This window comes from Muntiacus reevesi, chromosome 17 (genome assembly GCF_963930625.1).
Source record: "Muntiacus reevesi chromosome 17, mMunRee1.1, whole genome shotgun sequence".
Lineage (NCBI taxonomy): Eukaryota > Metazoa > Chordata > Mammalia > Artiodactyla > Cervidae > Muntiacus > Muntiacus reevesi.
In genome coordinates, this window is record NC_089265.1 from 57,459,699 (window position 1) to 57,478,047 (window position 18,349).

The 18,349-nt window shown below is 53.1% G+C and overlaps 1 protein-coding gene across 1 annotated transcript in view; it reads right to left on the reverse strand.

Moving 5' to 3' along the window:
* Positions 1 to 3,836: 3,836 nt before the first annotated feature.
* Positions 3,837 to 18,349, reverse strand: part of FBXO10 (F-box protein 10) — a 43,435-nt gene continuing 28,922 nt past the window's right edge. The window contains exons 7-12 of the mRNA XM_065908015.1: positions 14,667 to 14,737; positions 12,730 to 12,882; positions 11,444 to 11,713; positions 9,232 to 9,542; positions 7,141 to 7,319; positions 3,837 to 5,763 (exon numbers count right to left, since the gene is read on the reverse strand). Coding sequence (XP_065764087.1) covers positions 5,589 to 5,763; positions 7,141 to 7,319; positions 9,232 to 9,542; positions 11,444 to 11,713; positions 12,730 to 12,882; positions 14,667 to 14,737 — 1,159 coding nt within the window. The 3' untranslated portion in view covers positions 3,837 to 5,588. The remainder of the gene's footprint in view (positions 5,764 to 7,140; positions 7,320 to 9,231; positions 9,543 to 11,443; positions 11,714 to 12,729; positions 12,883 to 14,666; positions 14,738 to 18,349) is intronic.

Below are 18,349 nucleotides of genomic sequence, written 5' to 3' on the forward strand. Positions count from 1 at the left end.
GTTTTCTGAAGTATAGTTGATCTACAGTGTTTTAGGTGTATAGCAGAGTGACTCAGTTAAACATATATATCTGTATCTAACTGTCTGTTTTTCTGATTCTTCTGCTATAGGTTATAGGTTATTCAAGATACTGAATACTGTTTCCTGTGCTATTCAGTAGGTCCTGTTGTTCATTTTATATGTCATAGTGTGTATCTGTTATTCCACAATTCCTCATTTTCCCCGCCCCCCCATACTGGTCTTTTTTGTGCTTATACACTCCCATCAGCAGGCATCAGCATTGGGCCTGACTGGCCAGCAGGGAAGGCTAGGGAGGCCGCAGGGTAAGCTGCTTGGGTGGGGAACAGCCAAGACCTGTGAGGTCCACACAAGGGTTAAACCTTCACCTGTGGCAGGCACCCTCGGGAGGGGGCTTAGCTGCTGCAGAGAAGCAAGCACCCCCAGGAAAGCTCAGCTTGCTTAGAGAACCCTACCTTCTGATCTGTGATTTCTGCACGTCTTAAGAGCTGGGACGTACCTCCTGAGGTGAGAGACGGGACTCCTAAACTCTGTCTTCCTTGAGCTTTCCAAGACCCGCCCAGGCCACTGGAGTGGATCTAGAAAAATGACCAGATGGTGAGGAGACAGCCTGCAAACTGGCATGCATGAACTGAGAGCAGGAGAAAGTGGACCCGAGGGGAGTAAAGATGCTGTCCATGAACCTCTGGAGAGTCGCCACAGAGGGGAGAGAGGGCCTTTGGGGGCTCCAGAAGGTAAAAGTAAAGACACTGGGAGGTCGGGCTTGTTTCCTTATCTATCTATCCATGTGTCCAACGCTTAGGGAGTTTGCTTGGAGTTGGGTATAAAGGACCAGCAGGGCATGACCACACAGCTTGAGAGGGGGAATCATACATATCCGCAGAGTCCTTGAATGCAGAGGATTCAGTGTTACCATGGGGATAACGTGGGTGGGTAGGAGAGCCTGGAGGAGGGGCACCTAACTAGAAGATCAGGCATGTAAGTAGGATTTGAAGGGGTCAGGGAATGATGATGAAGTAAGGGTGTGGGTAGGATTTAGCCAGGGTGATAGATTTTGGCTCATGTAAGGAAAAAATACCCAGATAGAATGGGTTGTCTTGGGCAGGTCTGGCCTGTGTGGGAGAGCAAGCCATGCACTTAACCAATGCTAGCTACTTGGAGCAGTCTCCTTCCAGATGCTTCCCCAGCCACGGAAGAGCCAAGACAGGATGGGTGGCCGGTGTTCCGCTCATGCCTCCAGATGACTTGGCAGAACATGGGCACTGTGCGTGTGTGTCCTGGTTGTTCCTGTTACGGAAGCCCTAGGTTAACAGCCTTCCCCACGCCTCTCCTGCATACAGCCTCTTAACACTTGGTAGGGAACCTACTGAGCCTTAACAGGCACCTCCACTCAGAACACAGTTCCCTCCGGGGAGAGCAATCAAGATGGTGAGGTAGTACGATGGGACGCTCACCTCCTCCCACAAATCCGTCAAAGTACATGCACATGTGGGATGGTTCTCACCAAGCACCTATCGAGCCCTGAAAGAGCGAGAGAACCTCCACATAGCTGGGTAGGATGAAAGAAAAAAGGGGGGAGGGGAAGGAGTCCGGATGGGACCTGTGCTCTTGGAAGGAAGCTGAGAGAGGAAAGGTTCCCGCACCCTGAAGTCCGTTCATCAGCAGAGACCAGCCAGGATGTAAGGGAGCTTCGGGGCCTCGGAGGAGAGCTCAGCCGTCAGCCGGCAGCTGCTGGGACAGATGGAGACCCCTACAGACAGACACCCCTACAGTGCCAGGGCTGTGCACCCCCAGCCTGACGTGTCCACCGGCGTGCATGTCCACAGCCCGGGGGCCGGGTGCAGAAGCTTGGGCTTCGGAGATCAGACTCCGTGAGAGGACTGAGGTGGGCTTCGTGCAAACGGCCTGAAGGGGTTGGGGTCTGTTGGCACCGCACCTGAGGGTGTACTCAGGACGCCTGGGCCACCTTCGAGGGCAGGCACCGTTGTGGGCGGTGCGTGAGGGGAGGGGCGAGACCCACCGTTACAGCCTTTATCCCTGCAGCAGCTCTCAGGCAGCAAGACAGCATCGAAAGCAGCAGGATCTGTCACAGACTTTGAAAGCTGCTGCCCCCTTGGATGCAGGAGTCATCTCTAGCTGCTGACTTCCCCCATGCTGGGCTCCAGGAGACATTTCTCCAAAGAAGAAATGGCCAAAAGGCATGTGAAAAGATGCTCAACATTGCTAATTACTAGGGAAATACAGATGAAAGCTATGAGGTACCACCTCACACTGGTCAGCATTCCATTCCTCATAAAACTAAGAACAATTACCATATGACCCGGCAATCCCATTCCTGGGCAAATATCCAGGCAAAACGAACCCAAAAAGATACGTGCACCCCTCTGTTCACAGCAGCACGATTCACGATAGCCAAGACAGGCAGACAGCCTGGGTGTCCAGTGACAGATGAATGGGGAAAGATGTGCATGCGCACAATGGGATACTACTCGGCCATCAGAGAGAACAAGACGATGCCATCTGCAGCAACATGAATGGACCCTGAGATCATAAAGTGAACTCGGAGAAAGACAAATACCCTAAGGCATCACTCACACGTGGAGGTTAAAATACGACAAACGAGGGCTGTAGATCCCTCAGTCGTATCCCCCACGGGCTGTAGCCCACCAGGTTCCTGGGTCCATGGAGTTCTCCAGACAACAGTAATGGAGCGGTTAGACACTCCCTACTCCAGGGGAGCTTCCCGACCCAGGGACTGAACCTGGGTCTCCTGCATCGCAGGCGGATTCTTTACCATCTGAGCCGCCAGGGAAACACCTTATGAGAAAACGAACCCGCCTACAAAACAGGAACAGACTCATGGACGTAAACTCAGCCGTAAAAAATGAAATTCTGCCATTTGTGACAAGCATGAATTTGCAGGGTATCATGCTTAATGAAGTAAGTCAGAGAAAGACAAAGGTATGATAGCACTTACATGTGGAACCTAAAAAGTAAACTAGTGAGTATAGCAGCAAACACACTCTTAGATCTAGAGAATGAATTAGTGGTTACCAGTGGGAGATGGTGAAGGACAGGGAAGCCTGGCGTGCCGCAGTCCATGGGGTCGCAAAGAGTCTGACATGACTGAGCGACAGAACAACAATTGGGGGAGGTAAGGGTAGGAGTTTAAGAGCTGCCAACTACTGTTAATAAACTGCAAGGAGAATAAACTACAGGATCGTGTACAGCGCAGGGAATACAGCTGATATTCTATAAGTGAAGTGTAACCTTTAAAAATTATGAACCACTATGCTGTACACTTCAAACATACATCCACTATACCTCAGTTAAAAGTATTTAAGAAAAAAAAATATTTAAGAGAAAAATTCTAAAACTATCCTAAAAAATAAGTCTTTTAATTAAAAGTGCACTTAAATACTAAGTCCTAGCTTTCTACTCAAGTGACGTGTAGATGCTAAATGAGTAAAGCTGAAGAAGACGTGGTCATGGATCTGAAATCCCTTTGCAGACCATCAGGTCATCCACACCAGGGACCTCACTGTTGCTCTTCAGAAAGCCCATGGGGCAGGCAGGCCTGCACCACGGTCCCCGACCTGTGAGGACACAGACCTTAAAACCTGGGATCTTGCGGGAACAAGCTGAATGGACAAGATGGCCCTGGGTCTCCCGCCTCCTTCAGTGGAAGCTGTGGTACCTCTGGGAGGCAGAGAGGTGATGGGCCTGCATCCAGCGCTCAGGACCCCCAGTAGATACCCAGGCCAAGGAAAGGACCCCCCAAAGCGCCTCTTAAAATATAGAACTTTATTTTGGTCGCCGAGATTTTCATAAGCACTTGGTTCACAGAAAAGTCATTTGTTACAAAATAATAAAAGGCAGCATTCTGTACAGCAACTCACAACGGGGCCACAGATTAAGTGCAAAGAGCAGTGTTGGGGAATGGAGGGACCCACGCTCTTGTGCCCCACGTCCTCAGGGAGACCGAGCCCCTGGCTCCCTCCAGCCACGCCCTACCCCACCCGGAGAACAGCACCAGGGGCCTGGCAGAACCTCCCTGGGACGCCAGCTGCGGGCACACAACCATGACCTCAGCAGGCTGGCGAGGCGCCGCGTGAAGGGCCAGGTTGGCGGGGCACTGTTCAGGCTGAGCCGAGCCTGCGTCAGGCCCCCTTCCTTGAATAGTGGGTCTGAGACCGCCTGGCTCTGGAACCTTCACAGTCACAGCTGAGCTTAGCAAAGCCTTCCTCCCCTTCCTCAGGCTCCTAACCCTCCCCGTACCCTGGGCTGGGACACCAGCGGTGACCTTCGAGGAGCTTACAGGTGAGTCAGTGGGCAGGGACGGACCTGGGCAATTTCTAAGCAAGACAGAGTGTACCCTGTGGGGGCAGAGACGGGGCAGAGCAGGCTCAGAGGGCAGAGCGCTGCCATCCGCGTGGCGTACTGAGCCTGGAAGAACGGGTGGGGCCTGGGTGTGCATAGCTGGCGGCGAGGAGGGCGCGCCCGGAGGGGAGGAGAGCGTGAGCCAAGGCACAGAGTGGGAAACCGCAGTAGGGTCCGTAAAGGCAGGCGGTCAGTCATCCATGAGAATGTGAACACAGACAGGGCCCCAGGCACCTCCAGCCCCACCTGTCTGGCGCCCAGCGGGGGCGGCTGGTCTGCGTGTGCTTGTGGGATTTGGATCCTCCCTATGCCGCAAGCCCTGAGTCAGCCTTGTCCTCCTGAGTGTGGGGGCAGCGGGAGGGGGGAGCAGTCAGGTGAGTCCTTGCACGGCCCGGCCCTCACCGGCACACCTAGCCACTCGGGGGAAGCCTTCTCCACACGCCCCTCCTGCTTTCCGGGGTGTCCGGGGGCAGCCTGCCAGGAGAGGCTCCTTACCTCACGTCCCCCCTCCCAGAGGCCCACGTCCAACTGTGTCCTTGAGGAAACCGGACCTCAGCCTCCCCCACAGCAGGGCACGTGTGGCAGGGTCCGCGGAGTCAAAGTGAGCTCTGGGAGAGGGGACGACTCGGGCTCTCTCCCTCTCACTGGAGCCACTTCTGTCCCTTAAAAGTACATTCGTCCTTCCCTGAGAAGATTCTGGGTTTGGTGCGTACAGTTCCCTGTAACTCAAACAGAAAACCCTGGCCAAGGTTTCAGAATCAATTTCCCCAACTCTTCATCATCTCTACAAGAGCTCAAGGGACTAGAAACCCACCAACTTCTGTTCCCTTTTTCTCCTTGAAAAATAATTCCATGGTTGGGGAACTAAGATCCTGCAGGCAGCACACATGGCAGAGCCAAAAACACCAACCAGCCAAACCAACACAAAATCCAAGCTCCGTCCCGCTGAGGGCTGCGGAGCCAAAGGGCTGTGGAGGTACCTAGTTCTCGGTGCCCAGAAGACTCAAGAGCCGGCTTTTCAGGGAGGAGAGAAGATGAGCAGGAGCCGTCACAAGCACTTCTTCTTCCATCCTTGAAGGCTGCACCCTCTTAGCTCGGCCCGGCAGGGCCTGAGCCTGACAGCAGGGTGTGTGCCTGCCTCCTGGGGTCTTCGGACGCCCCCAGCTGCCTCCTCCCGCAGCTCTCCGTTCTTACAGGATGGTGCAGAAGATGCTGCGTTTGCTGTGGTAACCGCCTTCCACGTGGGCTGTGATCCTGGTCGCCATGGCTGTCACCTTCTGCCCACCGTGGGCAGCGGAGGGGCCTCGGAGAGGGTTTTCAAGGTGAGGCCGTGCTGGTGGGTTCACCAGGCACCACGTATCAGACCTGAAGGGGCAAAATGAGAATGCACTCTTTGAGGGTCTAGAGCATTTGCTGAATGGCCCGCACAACCTTACCTTTGGCTCAAGGTCCAGGTGTTTAAATTGGGGTATAGGTTGTGTCTCCCTAGTTAAGTGATAGCAAAAGGGGGTGGCACATGCATGCAGCTAAATCTGGTTCCAGCTCTGCCTTCAGTTCTGATGCAACCCTGGACATGTTCCCTCTCATCCTCTATTCCTCCATCTTTAAACAAGCATCTAGATAAGACCAGTGATTTTCTCTTTTTTCTTTCATTCCCCCAAGCCCCATTTTTTCCCCATTATGTACGACCATGAATGTCATGCAAGCTTTAGTCATTCATTTACTTTGAGTTTTTGGCCGTACCCTGCGGCATGTGGGGGCCTTAGTTCCCTGACCAGGGACTGAATCCGCACCCCCTGCATTGGAAGGCGGACTCTTAACCACTGAACTGCCGGAGAAGTCCCACACAAGCTTTATTAATCATCAGCAAAAATGAGAAACTACCTAAATATTCCTCAGCTGATGAACAGATGAACCAAGTGGCGTGCCCATTCTGCGGCAAAAAGAATGAGTGACAGATGCGACACCACAGGGGAATCCGGGATATACTGGGCCAAGTCTAAGAAGCTAGGCCTGAAAGACGACACACTATATTATTTCTTTAGATGACACTCTGGAAAATGCAAATCTACGGAGGGCAGAAACTGATGGGTTTCCAATCTCTTAAGCTTGGAGGTTATGGAGGGTTAGGGAAAATCAAATGATAGTGATGGTTTGCTCAGGACTTTCTGACCTAAGTTACAAGGAATCACCTCTAATACATATCAGATCCTAAACTGCTTAAACCAGCAACATTGTCTTGTATTTTTAATGACAGTATTACAAGTAGGGCTGGCAAGCTGTGGGCAGTGTCAGAGGCTGGCTACCGTGGGGTGAGTAAAAGCCCGGGAGTATTGTTCAAGGGGCAGCAGCGGCCACAGCAATAAGCACTTATGTGACTCAGATATGCTACGAGGTCACAGGACCTTATTTTATCTTAAGTTGGTGCTACGGACATTATTAAGTGGATTTTACTAAGGTTCAGAGATGCTGAGTAAATTGCCCAAGGGCACATGGCCAGTAACTGGCAGAGGTGAGATTTGAAACCACATACCCCTGACTCTGAAAGGTTATTCCCTCCTAGGGAGTCAGGCTGAGGTCCTCTACCCAGGCCCAACACAAAGGCCAAGCACAGGCCTTTGTCTGACCAGAGCTGAAAGCTGGCATGACTCGGGAGCGAGGGTTCCACAGTCACTGGGCCTGGCTTCCCCAGTGACCTCGCTGCGGTTCTAGAAGGTCGGCTTGGGCAGCCCGTGCACTCACTTCTTGAAGACCAGGAGCCTGTTGTTCTGTATGACGCACGCTTGGTTGCCCGAGCTCTGCTGGAAGATGCTCTTGCTGCTCTTGCCCTGGAAGATGGTGTTCTCCTGCACCAGGGCCTGGGCGTGGCCCTGCACTGCAATGCCGGAGGCCCGGAGTGAATGGATTCGGTTCCTTATTACCTGGGAGGGGCAGCCAGAGCTTGTCACACCTCGGGGACTGGTGCGGAGCCCGGTGACTGAATCACCAATTATAAAACCAAGGGGTACAAGCACGCTGGGTGGGTCAGCACTGAGCCGGGGGAGCCCATGGAAAGGCTGTCGGGCCAGCAGAGAACCAGAGGCGCCTCCTGGGAAACGTACTGGGTAAGCTGTGGGAGTTTCTCAGGCACAGAGCAGGGGAGAGTCGTTCCAGGAAGAAGGAACAATGTGAAAAGGGCCCTCAGACTGAGGGGGTGGTGCCAGAAGCAAGGGCCACTGATGACCCACTGAGGCGACAGTGAGCCCTCCTCTGCCTTCCCAGTGCTTGGATGCAGAGCCAAGGTCTTTACTCCTTGCGGACGCCAGGGACTCACGAAGCCACAAAGCCAGAAAGAGGCTCTGGGACCATAATTTCACAAGGGCAGGGACTGGGTCTGCTTGGCTCAACCGTGAAACCCTAGCACCCAACCCAGTGCTTTGCATAAACGTGGAGCTCGGAGCTCAAGGTCCTGTGCGGAAGAAAACCAGGTAAAGGGAGAGACAGCACTGAGGGAAGTGCCTGTGAGGCAGGGGTGGGCACAATCCGTGGAAGTCAAAAAGGGGCACGTCCCACAGCCCGCGGGATCACGGAGGGCTCCCAGAATCAGTGACGGCCAACGGGGACAAGGCTACTCTGGGCAACGGGACAGCGTTGCAAGGCCCCAGGGCAAGGCTTCTCATTAAGCACCCACCGCAGTCCGGGTCCTGAGTGAGATTATTCCTCTAGGAGAAGAAAGCTGAAATAGCCCCGATCTTGACCTGAAGACTGTGAAGATACCCCAGGGGGCACCTCCCCCAGCTTCCTGCCAGCACCCCTCCTGTGTGACGTGCCCCCTGGATCTCGCAGGCAGGGTTTAGATGGCACCCTTGAAGAGCGCTGAGGGTTTGTGGTTCTGTTTCTCAGCCTAGAGGGCACGAGAGCTCCCCTAGGACTGGCGTAGGCATGCACATCTCACGCGCACACACACACACACGGCTCTCCTAGGACTGGCGTAGGCATGCACATCACACACACACACACACACACACACACACACACACACGGCTCTCCTAGGACTGGCGTAGGCATGCACATCACACACACACACACACACACACACACACACACACACACACACACGGCTCTCCTAGGACTGGTGTAGGCATGCATGTCACACACAGACACACACACACACACACACACACACACACACACACACACGGCTCTCCTAGGACTGGCGTAGGCATGCACATCACACACACACACACACACACACACACACACACACACGGCTCTCCTAGGACTGGCGTAGGCATGCACATCACACACACACACACACACACACACACACACACACACACACACACACACGGCTCTCCTAGGACTGGCGTAGGCATGCACATCACACACACACACACACACACACACGGCTCTCCTAGGACCGGCGTAGGCACACACACACACACACACACACACACACACACACACACACACGGCTCTCCTAGGACTGGCGTAGGCATGCACATCACACACACACACACACACACACACACGGCTCTCCTAGGACCGGCGTAGGCACACACACACACACACACACACACACACACACACACACACACACACGGCTCTCCTAGGACTGGCGTAGGCATGCATGTCACACACAGAGACACACACACACACACACACACACACACACACACACACGGCTCTCCTAGGACCGGCGTAGGCACACACACACACACACACACACACACACGGCTCTCCTAGGACTGGCGTAGGCACACACATACACACACACACACACACACACACACACACACCTCTCCTAGGACCGGCGTAGGCATGCATGTCACACACAGAGACACACACACACACCTTTGTGTCAGACGTGGGCAGCAGCTGCAGCCCACTGCCCCGGTTGCCAATGATGTCATTTTCCATGACGGTGCTGTCACCCTTGGTGATGATGCCATGGCCTCTGTTGTCATAGATACCATTGCCCCGGAGCTCCACCTTGCACTGGGCCTCGATCTTGACCCCACTCTGGCGGTTGCAGGAGATGCTGTTGTTGGCCACACGGGTGAGCTGACTGCTCTGGGCCACAGTGATGCCTCTGACTCTGTTGGCGTGGATCACGTTGGTTACAATGTGCAGTGCCTCACTGCTCTGGATGTAGAGTCCGGAGGCTGTGGGGGAGAGGAAGCACAGGCTGGCCCCAGGGTCACTGCGAACCAGACCAGGAGGAAAAGCCTTCCCAGAACTGTGCAACCAGGAGAGGAGGTGGGGAGGACAGGGAGAACCAGCCCTGGGGACTTGCATCTTCCAAGCTGGATGACAGAGCAGCAGGGAACGCAGGACCAGCAAGGAAAGTCTGCTCCTTCTGAGCCAAGTGCTCAGTGAGGGGGAGGGAGACGTGCTGTGAAGAGGCGCCTAAGACTCAGCTGGTCCTCCGGCCCAGGCGCTCATCCTGCGCTGGAATGCCTCCTACAGTTGCCTCCCCTTACCGGCGTCTGTGCCTCCTGGGACGGGGCGCTCTCTACCTGATCAAGGCTGCCCATCCCGCCTCTGGACAGACAGACTCACCCGGGCGCAAGTTCTGTGGCTTTTGTTCTGCTTCCCATTTTGAGCTAGACTCTGCCTCTCTATTGTTTGGGGAAATTTTCTTATTTCTTAAGAATTAAGAAATTTCTTACAGATGCCGTAGGGGGAAAAAAAAAGCACAAGATCAGCAGGCTGAGAACCGCAACACGCGGTCAGGAAGAGGCAGCATGGCAGGCGGACCTGGGGTGAGCAGGACTCCCAGTGGTGACGTCCACCGCGCCCCCCAGGAGCGGGAGGCTCGGGCAGCAGGGGGAGGAGGCTGAGGGAGGGTGATGACCATGGGTTCTTGTGGGAGCAGTCTGGGTTGTAAGCCCTGCAGGTATGAATTTTTTGGTGCCACCTGTGTGTTGCTTCTCTTGGCTTGGTTGAGAACTGCAAAAACAAATCAAGTGTTTTGAATTTACGTGGCTTTGCTTGTCGAACTGGACAGTGTGGCCACGGGAAGGAAACCCTGAAATGGGAGGGAACAGAACTCATTTTCCAGGTAAGTAAGTGGGCTGGCCCCACTGGCTCCCCACCTCCCTGCCTCGGCCACTCCCAGGGTGATGAGCTTACTCAGGGCCCAGGGGCCTCTCTTTAACAAGCCTTCCTCCACCATTCCCCAGAGTGGTTCTCATAATCAGCCAGGTGTGGGAGCTATAGAGTTGGATGAATTCCACAATAATGTTTTTTTCCCATTCAATAAACATCAAACACCTACTATCCATTTTTATGAAGTTTAAGATAACATGGATTTTAAATATTCTTATTTTCTATATCTCTAAGAAAGAAAAAAAAGAAGTGAAGTTGCTCAGTTGTGTCTGACTCTTTGCGACCCCATGGCCTATAGCCTACCAGGCTCCTCTGTCCATGGGATTTTCCAGGCAAGAATACTGGAGTGGGTTGCCATTTCCTTCTCCAGGAGATCTTCCCGACCTAGGGACTTAACCCGGGTCTCCCGCATTGTAGGCAGATGCTTTACTGTCTGAGCCACCAGGGAAGTCTAAGAAAGAAAAATCACTGCCCATTAAACCATGACATGCCATCAACTGTAAGATGCATCTCATCAGAGGTGTGAAAAAAATATGAAAAATGTGTCTCAGAATTCACTGAAATGTATATGCCAGGTGTGGGACTGGTGCCAAGGGGCAGGGGGCACCAACAAGAGTGGGATGCAGTTGCTCACCTCCAGTTCACTGCCTGTCAGAATTGATGAAGCAGCCACAGAAACGAATGCAGTCTCAGCCCCCCTGACAAGCGCCGGTGCGGCTGGGGGAGGGCCCAGCTGGAAGGAGGGATGCACGGCGGGTGAGGGCTCTGAGGTCCGAGCTGCTTCGGACGTGTGGGTAGGAGAAAAGGAATTTCGGGCAAGAGAAGGGTGAGAGGTGGTGGTGGGAGAAGAGAATGGATGGACGCCCAGGGGGTGGGGGCACCAGGCGAGTGGCTAAGAAGTGGCCGGTGCGGCTGCAGGGTCCCGGGGCAGCCCCAGCATGGGAGGGGTGCTCACCTCCGTTGTGGTTGACACTGTTGGACTCGACCAGCGCTGTGGTGATGGGCCGGCGCGGCGGGTCGTCGTCCTTCTCCAGCTCTGTCTCCCACAGGACGGCATCCCCGTCCTCGCTGAAGTTCTCCTGGGCCCCGTGGCCTCCGGGGAGCTCTCCGGAGCCATCCTTCTGGCTGAACACTGCCACGCCGTACAGGCCGTTGTAGCTGACGTGGTTGCTGGTGACGTGGGGCAGGCTGGACGCCATCATCCACACACCGCAGCCCTTATTCGCTGTAACAGTGAAGGGCGCTGGTCACTAATGCTGCCGACAGGCGAGGCAGCGCCCGGCATCTCCCCAGGCGGGGAAGCAGAAAGGCACTGGCCTGGAGACTGGGCCACAGACTGGTAAAGGGCCTCGAACGCGTCACTTTAGGGCTTGGCTGCTGCAGGCTTCTCCTTCATACAAGGGGTAGTAACGGTCAGGCTCATCTCACAACTGCCGTCCCTCCGTGGGGTGTAAGAGTGCTCTGGGAACTGCCAAGGCCCCGCTTCCAGATGGGAAACACATGAGCCCATGGCGACAAGTGCCCAGGGGCCCTCAGAACTCGTCCAGCCCAACCACACCCCGCACAGAAATGCAGGGTTTGAGTCCCAGCCCTGCCACTCCCCACCTGTGTGACCTTGGGCAGGCTGCTAACTCTGTGCCTCAGTTCCCTCATCTTTAACACGGGCTGACTGACTGTGCCAACCTCAGAAGGGGTCCTGAGGATTAGATGAGAATGCACAGGAAAGGCCTAGTCAGTATCCAGGACCGGAATGTAGGTTCGCTATGATTATTATTAGAGACGCAGTCCAGAAAGGCAGGTGTGGCCCAAGGTCACAGAATGAATGAGAACCGTTTTCTTTCTATGATTTCTCCATTTTCTCCTATTTCTCCATTATATTTTTAGTTCTCTGGATCAAAAGAAAGAGTAAGAGGGGTTAGATGCTCATGCATCAGAAATTAAGATGGCCCTGTCCTTACACAAGATCCACTCCTGCCCTTGGCCACTGTAAGTGGGGATTAAAGCTCTCTGCTGTGCAGACCCCATGGGGTCCCCCTGGATTAGAAGGTGATTTATGAAAGCCTCATGCCTTCTGAGAGGGGCTGGGACCTGAGAGAGAGGCTGATCTTTAAGAGGAGGTACTGGAGGCCCAGGGAAAGGCAGTGACTCTCTCAGTACCCACCAGCTAGAGATGGAGCCTGGGCTTCCCGCCTCCAGGCTGCACTGGCCCCCAAACCTGACCCCAAGGAAGGCGGCTCTCACCGTAGATGGTGTTTCCTTCCAGCAGGCCTTTGCCTTCATCCCCCACAACCACACCATCCGAGTAGCCAAAGCAGATGAGGTTGCTCCTGAGGATGGGGACCCCTCCTCGGCGGATGTCCACACCTCCCCATTGATTCTCTCGGATGACATTTTCTATGAAAAGAGGTGGAAAAGAGGGTCACAGGCCACCTACAGTGCTGGCATGAGGACTTGAGCAGCTGACAGAAAACAAGTCCGGACAAGGACGCTGAGGCCTGCGCGTCAGGAGTCAGCACCGAGTCTTGCCTGCTGTGTGACGTTCCAAGGACTTGTCTGCTGTCTGCTCTCCCCTAGTGCAAGGCCTGTGTCTGCCTCGTGGTTTCCTGTATCCCCAGAACCCACCGTATCCAGCGGCCTGGGGGACTGATAACGAAGCACAGACTGGCTTCAGAGTCCCCGGACCAAGGCCAGGCAGGGCCGTCTGTCCTGGGGGACTGTCCTCGGGAGCACTGATGCAGAATCCAGCTGCTCCTGCGGAGGTACGAGCCTGTCCTCCTCAGCCTGTTCTGGACTGACCACAGCCCTCCTCTCCCCTCCACCACGTCTCTGGGAGGGGGCGGGCTGGAGGGCCACCAGTGAGAAGGGGAGTCCTGGGACACGGCTGCCGCAGCACCAGAAGGAAACGGACTCTCAGCCTCTTGTGACAGGACTGCAATGGTTCAGGAGACCCTGCGGGACCAGCTCCTGCCTGCCTCCCATCTCAGGCTCCTCGCCCCTTGCTCACCGCACTGCAGTCAGATGAGCAACCTCTGTGCTCCTCAGGCCTGCCAAGTCTGTTCCCGCAGGTGGCCCCGTTTGGAATCCTGGTTCTTTCCTGAGTTCCTTCCCATCCTCCTGCTTCTAGTTTACATGTCACTTTTTTGGAAGGCCTGCACTGACCACACAGTCCTAAATACCCACACAGTTTTGTCTATCACCTTATTTTAATTATCTGTAAGACCCCCTGGCAGCCAAATGGTTAGGACTTGGCACTTTCACTGCCAGGGCCAGAGTTCCATCCCTGATTGGGGAACTAGGATCCTGAAGCTGTGTGGTGTGGCCAAAAAACAAAAATATGCATTGCCCTCAGAGATGACTCTTCTTGAAAAAAAAAAAAAAACATGCTTTTGTTATTTTTCCCACCTAAAATGTCAGTTCCTGATAGCAGAGATCATCTGTTTTCCTCACTGCCGTATCCCCAGCTCCTGCATACACTGTGCGCTCAAAAAACGTCCAATGAAGAAAGGCAGGATTCAGCCAAGAGGAGTTACTGGCCCAATATTTACTGGATCTCGTTAATGTTCTAGGTATGGCTATGCTCTGTGTGAGGCTACACTGACGTACCAGATGGACGTGATGCTTGCCTTACAGAACACAGCAAAGGAGGCTGTCACTAAATGGACCGTAAGGAGGCTGTCACTAAATGGACCGTAAGGAGGCTGTCACTAAATGGACCGTAAGGAATTAAGTGCAGTGTTCTGCAGAGCAGGCCTGCTTGGTGGACTGAGTGAGTGGATGTATAAGGGGAGGTCAGGGCAGGCTTCCCCCAGGAAGAGACAATTGGGCTGAGGCTCAGAGAATGACAGGAGCTGGCCAGGCAGAGGGGGAATGGGGATGGACTGCCAGAGCAGGAACAAACCGATAGAGCCCAGAGAAGGGCTTCAGTTCGTGTGGTGTGAACATTTCTGAGTGTTCTGTGAGCCACCCGCTCAGATCCTATAAGCACCAGGCCTGGCAAAGGACGGACGCGACCTCCCTGCGTGGTGGGCACGGCCAGGGCGTGGAGCCCGCGTCCCCGAGCGCCGGTCACCGTCAGGAGGCCAGTCTGCAGGGGAAGGACGGGGAGGGTGGGAAGCCGCGGACGCTGGCTGGGTCGTGGCGGCCTGGGTGGCCACAGCTCCAGGCCGTCTCATGCCGACCTGTGATGAGGCCTCTGCCGCTCTCGCTCACGGCGATGCCGGCCGCGTGGCCCTTGAAGATGTGGTTCCGGCTAGAAAGAAAGAAGACAAAAGGTGAGGCCAGACCACCATCATGCATCAAAGACAACTCCCAGCCAAGGTGCTTCCCCTTCTTCGTGGGCTTCCCAGATGGCTCAGGCCCACTGGGGTATGGAGCACCTCTTTGAGGCCCAGAAGCCAGGCAGAAAGCAATCGTCAGTTACCACTGCCCCCAAACCACCTGCAGCTATGCCACAGAATTAGATACACCTGTCTCTGCAGCCTCTCTGGACTGTCAGCCACACTCAAGCACCATTTTATTTGTATTATCGTTGTTGTACCGTCTTGTATGATTTGAAGGTGTCCCACACAGTAATTCACAATTTTTAAAGGTTATTCTCCATTCACAGATATTATAAAATATTGACTATATTCCTGATGCTGTACAATATATCCTTGTAGCTTATTCTATACGTAACACTTTATACCTTTTATACCTCTTAATCACCTACCCCTACACTGCCCCTCTCTGCTTCCCTCTCCATACTGGTGACCACTAGTGTGTTCTCTATATCTGACTCTGCTTTTTCATTATACTCACTAGTTTGTCGTATTTTTTAGACTCCACGTATAAGCGATATCATACAGTATTTCTTTCACTGACTTATCTCACTTGGCGTAACGGAAGCTCTAAGAAAGCGTGCTCCTGACTCCAGAGACACACATGGCCCTGCTGCCATGGAAAGTCCTCGAGAACGAGCTCCTTAGAGGAAGACACCTGAGTGTGTTAAAGGACCCGCATCGCTCCAGTCTCTCCACTCTGGTTTCCTGCCTGTAAACACGAGCCACTCAGACACTGGCAGAGGTGGGTTATTTCTGGAGGAGACACATTTGCTGTTTGGTATTTCTACTAACAGGAATACTGTGAGCTCCTTCTGTCCTGGAGGAGGACCTGCCCCCTCTCTGAGGAGGTGCCCTCCGACTTCCTACCATGCAGCCGAGGGATTTAGATCCCAATATACAGCGAGCTGTTCAGAGCCTGACACGGGGCCTGGCTCCTCTCACAGAGCCTCACGGATCATGAGTTGGCTGCTAAGTCTTCCCAGCTGTAGGGCAGGGTCCAAAGGTTTACTACATGTTATTATTGTTTACTTGCTGAGCCGTGTCTGACTCTTTTGTGACCCCATAGACCGCGGCCTGCCAGGCTCCTTTGTCCAGGGATTTCCCAGGCAAGAATACTGGAGTGGGTTGCCATTTCCTTCTCCAGGGGAATCTTCTTGACCCAAAGATCGAACCCATGTCTCCTGCTTGGCAGACAGACTCTTTACCACTGAGCCACCACCAGGGAAGCCCTTACTTCCTCGTGGGGGAGCCAAATGCCAACTGTGCCTACAATATGCATTTGGAGTTGAATAAGTGAAACTGTCTGTTAAAAAACATCCTTATGTTTTTACTCAGATATGAAGCAACTGCTTTGATGTGATTATAATTCAATCAACTGATGGTTACTCTGGGTTTCTAGAATTCAGGGTCAGATGCAGTCCCTGGGCTCGGGCACACCTCATTCTGTGAGCTGCGCCACAGAAGCAAATGCATAAGTGTTATACTTTTAACACAAATCTCACTTACTTTCAGAAAGAAAGTAGGCAGGCAGGGCAGGCAGAGCAAATATAAAAGAGACATCAGAAAACATGAGGAAAAGGGGACAGAGCATTGTTCCAAGAACCAAGGGTGGGATAGTAACACAGTTTGAGTCCTGTGCTTCCTTGCAGCCAAGGCAAAAAAACCAAAAACTCATAGGTTATGTAACTCTTACCAGCAAGAAAATATGCTCAATGGCTTGCCTTATTGAGGTCACATCAGGGACCTTGAAATTTGGGCACCCCCCACAAATCCCTGTCCTCCATCACAAAGAAACATAAAGGAAAAAAGCACAACCTAATTCTCTCAAAGCAACTGTTTTATTCAAAAACTACTTTTTATTGAAGCATATTTGATTTATAATGTTGTGCCAATCTCTGCTGTATAGCAAAGTGACTTATTATACACATAGAGACATTCTTTTTCCTATTCTTTTCCATGATAGTTTATCACAGGATATTGAATATAGTTCCCCGTGCTGTACGGTAGGATCTTGTTGTTTATTCATCCTGTACATAGTAGTTTACATCTCAACCCAGAATTTTTTTGGGGGGTGGAGGTTTTTGGCTTGTGGGATCTTTGTTCCCCAACCAGGGGGAACAAAGGCCTTCAGCAGTAACAGCATGGAGTCCTAGCCACTGGATCACCAGAGAATTCCCTCAAAGTGACTGTTTTAAAAAGCCAAAAATAAAATAAAATAACAGCAACAACAACAACAAAGCCAAGACACTGATCTGGTTGTAATAGTCCTTGCTCGAAACCCTTCAACAACTCCCCGGCATCCACAAGGTTTGGGTATATGGCTGCAGTAAGTAATTACCACAAACTTAGTGGTTTAGAACAACACGAATTTATTGTCTTCCAGTTTAGGAGGTCAGAAGTGCAAAATGGGTCTGACAGGGCTAAATCAAGGCGCCAGCAGACCTGCCTTTTTTCTGGAGACTCGGAAAGGGTCTGTTTCTGACCTGCCTGGCTCCTGGAGGCGGCCCAGGCTTCCTGGTCTGTGGTCTCATTCCTCCGGCCTGGCCTCCGTTGACACACTTCCTTCTCCGACTCCTCTTCTTCTGAGGTCCCTGTGATTACACGGGGCCCACCTGGATCGCCCAGGGTCCTCTCCCCAGCTCAGCACCCTTAACTGAATCACATCTGCAAAGTCTCTTCTGCCTTGTAGACGGTCTATGCACAGGTTCCAAGGATTAGAAAATGGATAGATTTGGGGGCCATTGTTCTACCTACCACACGTGGTGTTCGAGCTCCCCCATGCTCCAGCATCAGCCCCACGTTGTAGGCTGACCTTATGCCCAGACACACCACACTTTTCCCACCACTTTCCCAGGTCATATCCCAAATTTCACTGCCCCAGGCTTGTTAACGCCTTTCTGAGGCCATAAAATCCTACCTGTCCTTCAGCAAAAGTAAAGTATTAGTCGCTCAGTCACGTCCAACTCTTTGCGACCCCACGGACTGTAGCCTGCCAGGCTCCTCTGTCCATCGAATTTCCCAGGCAAGAACCCTGGACTGGGTTCCCATTCCCAGGGCATCTTCCTGACCCAGGGATTGAACCTGGGTCTCCTGCATTGCAGGCAGATTCTTTACCGTCTGAGTACTGCTCAAAGGTCAGCGCCCCACATGCCCTGTCCTGACTGATTCAGCTGCAATCATGACTGGTTTCCTTCTGCACCTGCATGAAGACCTATAAAAGCGGTCACTTTAGTGAGTCCTTCCCTTACAGCTCCATCTGCAGAATGACACCGAACACACTACAGAGCAGAGGCTGTTCACACACCCTTGATACTGCCAACCCCCGTACATGGAGTAAACACCTAAATGGGTGTTTAATGGGTAATACACACACATGCAAGCCCATACTCTTAAGGCAATAATGTAAAAGATGGGAAAACAGCTCCATAATCAGGTGATCACTAATTGTTTTTAGTAAGCTGCCTGTTGGAGAAGTAAATGACAACCCACTCCAGTATTCTTGCCTGGGAAATCCCATGGACAGAGGAGCCTGGTGGGCTACA